General features: G+C 32.3%; 1 protein-coding gene across 1 annotated transcript; it reads left to right on the forward strand.

The window, feature by feature from the left end:
- Positions 1 to 1,931: 1,931 nt before the first annotated feature.
- On the forward strand, positions 1,932 to 5,626 carry LOC146957967 (uncharacterized). The gene is made up of 2 exons (XM_085739625.1): positions 1,932 to 3,385; positions 4,985 to 5,626. The coding sequence occupies exons 1-2, from the start codon at positions 2,566 to 2,568 to the stop codon at positions 5,311 to 5,313; spliced, it is 1,149 nt and encodes a 382-aa protein (XP_085595751.1). The 5' UTR covers positions 1,932 to 2,565; the 3' UTR covers positions 5,314 to 5,626.
- The last annotated feature ends 5,538 nt before the right edge of the window (positions 5,627 to 11,164 follow it).

Below are 11,164 nucleotides of genomic sequence, written 5' to 3' on the forward strand. Positions count from 1 at the left end.
AATTCTCAAAAGGGTCTTATAATTAGGGACGGAGGTAGTATATTTTTTCCACTTCCTTTTACCAGACCATCATCCCATCTTTGTGCCTGCCTTTTCCAGAAACCATGATTCCAACAAACTATAAACTCTACACAACAACAATCTATTTTTCCACTTGACCAAAAGAATTTTACATCTTCATGGGTTCTGGCATCGCTATTTAATTATGGTTTTTTTAGGAAAATATTAATTATGGTTTTTTCACTTTCATCCCTTTCCTTTGTTATCTCAGTCAAATTGGATTGTAGAAATCATTAATGGATATACTAGCAGAGTTGCAATTCGAGTTTTGCAATATATGAGTTTTAATTTAATTCAATTTCACTTTCAATTGGTGAGAGAAACTATGGTAAATTAACAAATAGTTGTTGTTGCCGAAGGTAAAGTGGAAAACGAGATTTAAAATGATGAAGCAACATGATGAGATGGTGAGTAAAATTTGTAGGGTGTAGGCAAGGAAAAGGAATGAGAAGGAGGTGAGATCTAGTATTGAGAGACTGCATAAAATATGTATTTTAAAACTTATATTTTTTGGTTTGATGTTTGGAAACTGGATACGAAAATGGGAGCTACCCTTAAGCAGCGTGAAAGTATTTAGTCCGTAAAGTATCGAGAATTTTTTATGGGTTGTTTGCAGGTTGGGAGGTTGAAGACAAAGTGGAAAAAAATATAGTGTGGAGAGACTGTGATAAGATCTTAAATCTAATGGTCAAAATTTATTTTCCCATGGTGGAAAAGGATTCTTCCTACCCACCCTAAATGCCACCATGGTTGAAAACAAAAAGTTGTGTCTTTTGGGACTCGAACCCATCAAAAATATTTCAAAGTCATTTCTTTTGTTCTCTAATATACGAAAATAATTGAGGAAGTTTTATTGTGTAAATTATTATTGATTGATACACTTAACGTGAGGATGTAATTTGTGTCAAAAATTCCAAAGTATTTTAAAAGGAATTTATCGGTTCTCTCAAGTTCCAACCAAACATGAGAATATTTTGATTGATGATTGTTAGCTGTGAAGCCCCGATACTTCAAAATGGATGACGTAGTATCCCCTGCGTATCCTGCACCGATACCTGTCCGATACTTCCCGATACGTATCCGGAGAGTATCCAAATATTAAATTTTATTTTTTTAAAAATTAATTATCCAATACTTTCCGATACGTCCCGATACACACGGATACTTGTGTTTTTTATATTATTTTGATTTCTATTTTTTTAAAAAAAAATAAGAATAAAAACATTATATTACTATAATATATATACATTTCCTTTATCTTTCTTTGGTGCCAGTACGACCCACACCACACCACACCACACAAACAATTGCATCTTTCCCTTTCTAAGAAATTAGGGTTTCAACTTTTTCTTCCAAAGTGGTCGCCGTCCACTTTGGCCACCGTCGAAGTCTTAGTATCGGACGACTTTGGTATATATTGCGTATGTAATTGACTAATGACCACTCTCTTAATCGTCAATATTATTTATATTTATGTTAATGTGCTACGAGCCTGGTTTCTTGTGTTTGTTAATATATTTGCATATTAAAAAAATGGTTATAATTATATTGTACATTTAATTATATAATTTTTTTTATTAACGTATCCCAGCCGTATCGTATCTTGATTTTTGAAATTTTTCCGTATCGGCGTATCGGTGCAGTATCATATCTATATCGTATATCGTATCCGGGCTTCACAGATTGTTAGTGTAGACAATGAAAGTGAAAGACATATTCATTCATTACAAACAAGGCGGGTATTTTTAGAGGTATAATTGAAATGAAACATCTTAGAACAGGTCTCACATCACTATACTATAAGGATAGTAAAATGAGGGGGTTGTCACTTGTCATGCCTATATATTGACCCGGGTCCTTTCTTTCAAGATGCACAACTTAGAAAGACTTTAAGTTTACAAATGAATTTTGTAAATTATCAACTTTGTTTCCCTTGGTCTATGTATACTTCCCTATCATGATTTTCATTTCCCCTCCATCCAAAAGCTAAAAAAAACTACTCACATAAACGGATCATAATTGATGCATCTTCAGTTATAGTCTTTAGGGCACACAAAGAAAGAGTCCCACTCATCCAGTTACACAGTATAGCCACGTGCAATGAGTCTTTGCTTCACCATACTACTCACGTGGCACCTTTTCATAACCAAATGCTGTAAATCATTCACCTACTACTACTTTTTACCATAGAAGAAAAAAGAAAACTCCATTCTTCAATTTCCACTCTCACAAGTCACAACACAACAAAGTTACTACCACAGTACCCACTCCATTCCAATTTCCATTCCTCAAAACAAAACAAGTCTCACTCACTCTCCCTTTTCACTTCTCAAAACAACTTCAACAACAATCACAACACCACCACACAATAAGCACATTCCCACACACAACACAAGCATAACAATAGTACAAACAAACGCAACCCAACCCAACCAAAAATCAAACTCATTAATTCCTTCATTCATTCACTATCTCACTCATCAAATCTCATGCCAAATCTAAACAATGTCTGATCCTTCCACTTCCACCACCCCATTACCACATCCATCAATCCTAACCGACCAACACAATCTACCACTCATCCACAGCATCACCACCGCACAACCACAACCACCCTCCTCCTCTAGAGAATATCGCAAAGGTAATTGGACAATCCAAGAAACACTTATCCTCATCACAGCCAAGAAACTAGACGATGAGCGTAGACTAAGAAACACTTCAACATCAACCTCAACCCCATCATCATCATCACAAGACCCAAATAGGACACCAAATACTACACATGTCACCTCCATTGCAAGCCCTAGCACCAGCACCAGCAGGAGCAGTGGTGAACTGAGATGGAAATGGGTGGAAAACTATTGTTGGAGTCATGGTTGCTTGAGAAGCCAGAATCAATGTAATGATAAATGGGATAACTTACTTCGTGATTACAAAAAAGTTCGTGATTATGAATCCAAATCAGAATCATCACCACCCAACAACAATAACAACAAAGATCATTTTCCTTCTTATTGGATTCTCAACAAACAACAACGTAAAGAACAGAATCTTCCTTCTAATATGGTTTTTGAAGTTTATCAAGCTATAAGTGAAGTTCTTCAAAGGAAACAATCACAAAGAAACAACCCCACTCCACAACAACAACAACAATATCAGCAACAAGGTTTGGTTACATTAGCTTCTTCACCATTACCAGCACTACCACTTCAAACACAGTTTCTTCCTCCACCACCACCTCCACCTGTTCCTCCTCCACTTCCACTACAACAACCTCCTCCACCGCCACATGCTCCGGCCAGCTCCACTACTCCGGCGGTTTCAGGTAATGCAGAGTTATCATCAATGTGATACTGCTCACAGCTCAAACACTTTCTTTATTTTTAGGCTTAATTACTCTTTTGGTCCCTTAAGTTATTTGTTGGTTACATTTTGGTCCCATAAGTTATTAACGTTACAATTTGGTCTCTTAAGTTACTTTTTGGTTTCGTTTTGGTCCCTTAACTATTAAAAGTTTCGTTTTGGTCCCTTAACTTATTTTTTGGTTTCGTTTTGGTCCCTTAACTTATTTTTTGGTTTCCTTTTGGTCCCTTAACTTATTTTTTGGTTTCGTTTTGGTCCCTTAACTTATTTTTTGGAGGGACCAAAAGGAAACCAAAAAATAAGTTAAGGGACCAAAACGAAACCAAAAAATAAGTTAAGGGACCAAAACGAAACTTTTAATAGTTAAGGGACCAAAACGAAACCAAAAAGTAACTTAAGAGACCAAATTGTAACGTTAATAACTTATGGGACCAAAATGTAACCAACAAATAACTTAAGGGACCAAATCATTAATTAAGCCTTATTTTTATATTTCATTTTAGGGTCAATATTAATCAATGCCCTAGTAATATTAGGCACTTGATAAGTAAAAAAAATTCCTAAAAATTTAACTATACAAATTTCAAAATAATTTTACTTAATTCAACAATGTTCTCGTGTGTATGTTCGCATTTTTCTTTATTTTATTAATAATATTTTGCTATTAACAGTTTTTGGATGCTGTGTTGTGTGTGGGTTATTATCGGTCAAACTTGCAGGGTCTGCAACTTCTGTCACACTTAATGGGACCCATTTTCATCTTTTTTTAATTTTTTCTCTGTTCAAATAATATGGTACAGTCAGTTCCATGTTATTTAAAATACGGTTGCTATCTGTTATAGTTTTCTGACCGTTTGATCAAACAGTGATTAATTTGCATCAGACGGTTCATGAAGAGATTATGTGGTGTTATTGGTGGTATCTTAGACCACGTTGCTTCACTGCACAAAGATTCTTGTTCCCATTAAACAAACTAGGAAATTTTGTTTTTATTATTTTTTTTGTTTGAAAACATTAATGAGAAAAAAATAAAAGAAATAGTAAAGGGTATACAGTACAATCATGCAGACCAGCGTGTGAAAGGGTACCACCTCATGATTGTCATGGATTTTGTGGGCTATCCAAGAATATAGATTCTCAGTTGCTTAATCCCTCTGGGTGTAATCATCAACATAATCCTTAATCCTAACAAAATCCTTAATCTTACTCTAAATTATTTTATTAAAAAAAAGGTTGTCAGTTTTCCACGTAGCCAATGCATTAACCAATACTATTTCATGTGTCATGACTCATGTAACCAAACTCATGCAAATTAAATACTCATTAATTCCATCTTGGCATTTTTTTGGGGATCGTTTTTTATTTTATGAATGGGACATTTTTTTTTATTTCATGCTTACTAGTAGTATATCTTAATTCAAGATCATTGGTATTTGTTACATATCCTTCTATTTTATTTATCATTTCATGCAATGTAAATTGTAGCTCTAACATGAACCTTGTAATTAATGATGTGATGAATTTTGTGATTGTGTGTGGAATTTTTTTTGTTTAATTGTAGAAAGAACAGAATCGTCTGATTCAGAGAAGAGTGAGGATGATGATGAAGATGGAGGTGGCTCAGAATCAAAACGTAGAAAAGTTAAGAATCTTGGTTCAAGCATAATGAGAAGTGCATCAGTGTTGGCAAGAGCTCTAAGAAGATGTGAAGAGAAGAAGGAGAAACGGCACCGTGAATTGATTGAGCTTGAACAAAGACGGATTCAAATGGAGGAATCTCGGAACGAAGTTCACCGGCAAGGTATCGCCACCCTTGTCGCCGCTGTTAGCAACCTTTCCGGTGCCATTCACTCATTCATTAATAATTCTGAACACCATGGCCAAAGATAAATATTAAGTAATAATATGCTAGCTTATCGATCTTATAGTTTATTATTGTGTGATTTAGAAAATCGTATAATATTTATTGGTCATGCATTCTTTCACCCACTTATAATTCAATTGGAGTCTAGTATTTTTAAGTCACTTTCACCAATTGATTTCACTTGATGCATGGTATATATATGTTCCATTCTTTGATGGTGAAACCAATCCTAGTGTCCCTATGTTTAATTGATCATTGAGACAGACACGGTATTGATCAGGTGATTATTGTGTACATAATTTAATTTAATTAATGTATTACTTTGTTTGTTTCTCTAAACAGATGAATCTTCATGAGATATGTGTGTGTGTACAAGTCTTGGACATAAAATTGTTTTTATTTGTTTGTTTTTACCCTTTTGTCTTCCTTGTTTTGAAAAGGGTATTGGCGATAGTTGGTTTGAGACTAACTCAGTTGTACTAAGTTAGTTGTATAAGTTTGCAAATTAGTTTTGTACTTTATACATAAGCAAACTTTGAGCATTTTGCTTAGAGAAATGATATTTTGACAACCACTTTTTGACAACTTTTGGACAACTTTCTCTCTCATACTCACATGATGTTGTTATCCCCTCTCTTCCTTTTTCTCTCTCTATTGTTTTTGACCAATAAAAAGTGAGAAAAACAAGGTTGTCAACAAAGTTGTCATCAAATGGATGTCAAAATATCATTACTCTTTCCTTATAATATTGTGCTAGTCAACCTCAATTTATTTTTTTTTATTAGTTTGATAGTCAACACATACTCAAAAGAGACACACATAAGAAGGGAAAAATGTGCTGACCTAAGATCAAACTCTAACTAAGATTAAACTCAAAATTCCACATAAAATATTCACCCAGTCAAATCATTAAATTCTAACAATAAACCCAAATTTAAAGAAACTACTCCATCCATCCTAAAATATAAGTAAAAATTGATCAACAAAAGTTAATATATTTTGTTTAAAGTTTGTATCAGATACATCAATTTATATTAACTTATTTTTACTTACATTTTAGGACGGAGAGAGTATTACACTACTAGTTAATTATTTGTAATACTAATATGAATAGGAAGGAAGATGGGTAAAGGGTATGTGGTGGGAAGATGGGTAAAGGGTATGTGGTGGAGATTGTTGAAGAAGGCATATAATTGGGAAAAGATTGATGAAGTAATAGTGTTTAGTTAATGGGGGAATTTTGGGTAGATAAAGAAGGGCATTTGATGCATGGGCAATTTTGGGAATGGTCTAGTGGAGTACCACGGAGTGAAGGGGGAAAGGTGTTACTGACAAATGAGACAGAGGCAGAGAGTGCTGCACCTCCTCCTCCATTCTCACTCACTTCACTAAGGGACAGTCAAAGGGTCTGTCTGAGTCAATATTATTTCTTTTGACCACAGACCACATAGGACAATGTACCCCACCACTTTTTCCCTATTCACTTCTACTACCTTCTCTCTTCATATAATACGCCAAAACAATGATAGACTCTCCTCAATGATGCTTTGCACTTCCCAAAATGTCCCTAGTTCATCGTCCCATCTCTCTCTCTTCCTGGCTAGTACAGTACAGTCTACAGACGACCTTTCCAGGCATATTTAACTCACCAATCCTTCCTAGCTACTTACTTTATCACCGACGCAATCCCCTTGCCAATTCCTCCTTATGAATTTAGGGTGCTTGCATCAAAACTAATTTAAGAAAGGTCAGATTCAAAAATATAAATAATTGGTTGGTAGTATCTATATGTAAAAATGATTGTTTTTTGACGTCGAATGTACAACTAACATAAAAAAATATAGGTTTAAATGCAGTTTTACCCCCCCTATTTTGACTAAAACTGAATTTTACCCCCTTTATTTTAAAACTCGGATTTTTACCCCCCTATTTTATATATTTTTGGATTTTGCCCCTCCATCACATTTGAGCTTAGCGGCAATGGTGATGTGGATTAAATTATATTATATGAATATCCACCTAATTAATTATTTATATTAATTGCTCTGAATTAAAAAAAAAAAAAAACGAGAAAAATAAATCAAGTAAATTAAAAACGTAACCCAAAATAATTTAAAAAATACAATTGATTATTTTGTTATGTTTTTTTTTGTGAATTGATTATTTTGTTATGTAACAATAAGCCAAACGCAGAAGCTATATGCAGCTTCCCTTCCTCACTTTTGGTAGCCGTTCCATACCCTTTCCTCTTCTTCATCGTCGTCTTTGTTCTCACTCTTCGACATCGTCCTCAATCTTCGATGTTCTCACTCATCCCTTCAACGTTGTCCTCACTATTCGCCGGCATCCAAAACTGAAAATGGAGAATAGCAAGGTCGCGATTCTTAGTTCAAATTCAATGACGAATTGTAGGCATGACTTTCTCTTATTTGTTGTTATCATGTTGTTTCTTTCATGTTCATGATTTTTGGGGTTGTGCCTTGGTTATCTGGGTTCATGTTTTTGTTGCTTTTGGGTCAGTTATTCTATTGAGGATTTAACATGAAAATTTGGAGGTGTGCAGCAGGCTTGGTTGTGGCCTATTTGTTGGGTTGGTGCTTTGGGTGTTCTGATGTATGTTTCCCGGTTCTGTTCTCTCCCTGACTGTCTTCTGGTGTTGTTGTTAGGTAGCTGTTAGGTGTGTTGTTGTGGCTGCACTTCTGTTTGCTGCTGTGGGTTGTTTATTGTGTTTTGGTTTTAGAATTCATGCTTTTCTTCAAAAAAAAAATCTGCATTTTATGGTATTTTTTAAAATTTTAATTTTTTTTAAAACAAATTATTGAAAATTTTGTAATTTAAAAAATATATATTTAATTTAAATAATTAATTAGGTGGATAATAAGATAATATTTTAAAATCCACATCAGCACCGCCACATAAGCATAAATGAGTTCATATTTGATTAAGGGGGTAAAATCTTGAAAAATGTAAAATAGGGGGGGTTGAAATTCCGAGTTTTAAAATAGGGGGGTAAAATCCAGTTTGAGTCAAAATAGGGGGGACAAAACTGCACTTAAGCCAAAAATCTATTTTAAACTTCTTTTTCCATTAAAAATTATAAATCGCATAAAATCAAAATTGATCATGTAACAATTGCTCGAATCAGATCAAATTTTAGATTCCTTCTTTAAAATCTAACTTAACAAAACTCAATAGCATACGCAAATATTAATACATTTTTCTATTGGTATAAAATATTGTATTGTTTTTTATTTTTTTTAGATAGGTATCAGCATTTTTGTCAGTTAAGTTAAGTCATGTAGATATTACATTGATATGTTAATTGTTGATTTTTATTTTTTTTAATAATACTTATTAGTTAAATTTAACCAATTTTTTTTTACTGATTCATATGCTTCAAATATAATTGATTATTTTCTTTCAAAAATATTGATTTGTTAAGCATATTATAGGTTACATTTTGCATCAGACCTATGACTTTACCATGTTTTTATGATATCTCTTAATTTTAATAGATTTTTTTTTCACAAAATTGTAAATTAAATATCCAAAAACGGATATAAACTAAACCGCATACAGCTGGATCAGATAGATTTTTTTTTTAGAAATCTTCCAAACTCGACTGAACTACAAGCATTTATTTTTTTTTTTTATCAAATGACATTTTGCTTTAGGGGCGATAAAAAAAACGCACCACAAACATCCTACTGTGAACGAGACACCACTTATCGTTTGATATTGTCCTAATCACAAACCTCGCCGTTTTTAGTTCCATTAATAACTAATGGTTGTGTAGTTGTGTTGCTTGCTTGATTATAGCTTTTTTTAAGCTAAAATCATCTCCATTTATTACTCTCTCCATTTCTACCATTTAAAGACACAAATAAGTTTGAAAAAAACAAATAATTAATGGCAGTGGATCCCACTGATCAGAGGAATTCACTATCTAATATATATATATATATATATATATATATATATATATATATATATATATATATATATATATATATATATATATATATAAATGACAATCTTCATTTATTTTAAACAAATAGAAAGGATTTTTACTTTTTTCTTACCCCATAACCTTTTGAATTAGATTAGATTAATCAGTTGAGGTAGTATATTCTTTTTTTTTTTTTGAGGGGATCTAGACTACCTTTGTGGTGGGTAATTTATTCAACAATAATAAAAATTTGCTACATAAATAAAGTTATAATACTTAAAAAAAAGTTCTAAGTGATACTCACAAATCAAGTTAATATATGTGGTTTATATGATTATAACAAGTTAATTATTTAAGTTTTTTTTTGTTATAATTGGTTTTTTAAGCTATAAAATATCTTCATCATTATTTTATTTTGTATCAAACTTAGGTAAAAAGTATTTATGTGGAAGTTAAATATTAAATTGATATATCCAAATTCACGACGCTTAAAACTATGATTCGTAGGTGTGTTATTTGGTCTTGATTTAGAATAAAATTGATCGATTACTTGATTTATAATATTAATTGTTGATGAAACATTTTTGTAAAATTATGCTTGAATTTAAAAACAAGAAGAAGAAGAAAATGTGCGTAAGTAGTCAAGTTTGATGTCATAAGCACTTTTACACTGTGTTTGGTTGAGGTGAAATAAAGAAGAGAGAAGTTGGGGAGAGAGAAGTTGAAGAGAAAGATTCAATTTCTCCTGTTTGGATTGAAGAGAAATATGAAAGAGAGAAGTTTAAAAGATGGGACCCATACGTTTTTGGTTTCTCCACAAGGGAGCGAAGAAAGAGGAGAGAAAGTGTCCATCTTTATGGATTTTACTGTCTTGCCCATGTCTTCTTTGTTGGCTGTACAATTGGAAACAAGACGCAATTAAGAGAGTCCTGTTCCTATTAATCGCTGAAAATTTCCATAAGTTATTTATCCCAATTAAATTGTTCAGCACCGCACGAGAACATGTGTTGAGGGGAATATAGATACAGGTGAAATTTAGATACAGGGATAAATTTCAATAAGTTATCTATATCAAGACAACAAGGATACATGTGTGGGTGATGGGTTATGAAAAATACATTCATTGGTGGTGAAAGGGAGTTCAAGCCTCATAATAATTTGATATTTAAACATGTTTTCATTTTTTTTTAACATACAGATTTATTTAATAATTATAGAAATTTTTTATTTATATAACTTTGTTACTTGAAGTAATTTAATTTACTTAATGGAATATATTAATTTAAATAATATTATTATTTGAATTAATTTAAATAATTTTACTAAGTAAGCAACTTGCTTAATTAAAAAAAATAACTTTGAAATAAAAGAAATTGGATACTTATTTTTTTTAGGCAAGGGTATTTTTGTCCTTAAACAATAATTACATCTCTCTTTCTCTTCTATTTCTCTTCTACCAAACAATACATCAAATCCACTCTATTTCTCACATCTTTCTCTCTTCTCATACTCTCTCTCACCTATTTCTCTCTTCACAACTTCTCTTCCGAACCAAACACACCCTTAGACCTACCACCCCAATGTCTATAAACACTTTTTAATGAAGTTGACTGAAAAAATAGATGACGGTATAAATATTTTGTGACTTAAATGATGAATTTATAAAAAAATAAAAAAAAACTTAAAAATTAATTAATATAAAAAACTTAAAAAGACTAACTTATTATAAGCATATAGTCTTTAAAGACTACGAGAAGTATGTAGCAATTTATTTTTGTGGCTAATAGTTGGATAAATAACCACAATTTTTCAAACAATCTAGGAAAAACTTTTTTTAGAAGCATATCGAATAGCTAAAACAAAGATTATCTTCTTACTTTAAAAGCTTGTAAGGTTTAGCTATAACTAAACCCTAATTGCTTTGTTAA

The sequence above is a fragment of the Medicago sativa genome, chromosome 1 (genome assembly GCF_051527215.1).
Source record: "Medicago sativa cultivar Bolivia chromosome 1, Bolivia_mono, whole genome shotgun sequence".
NCBI lineage: Eukaryota > Viridiplantae > Streptophyta > Magnoliopsida > Fabales > Fabaceae > Medicago > Medicago sativa.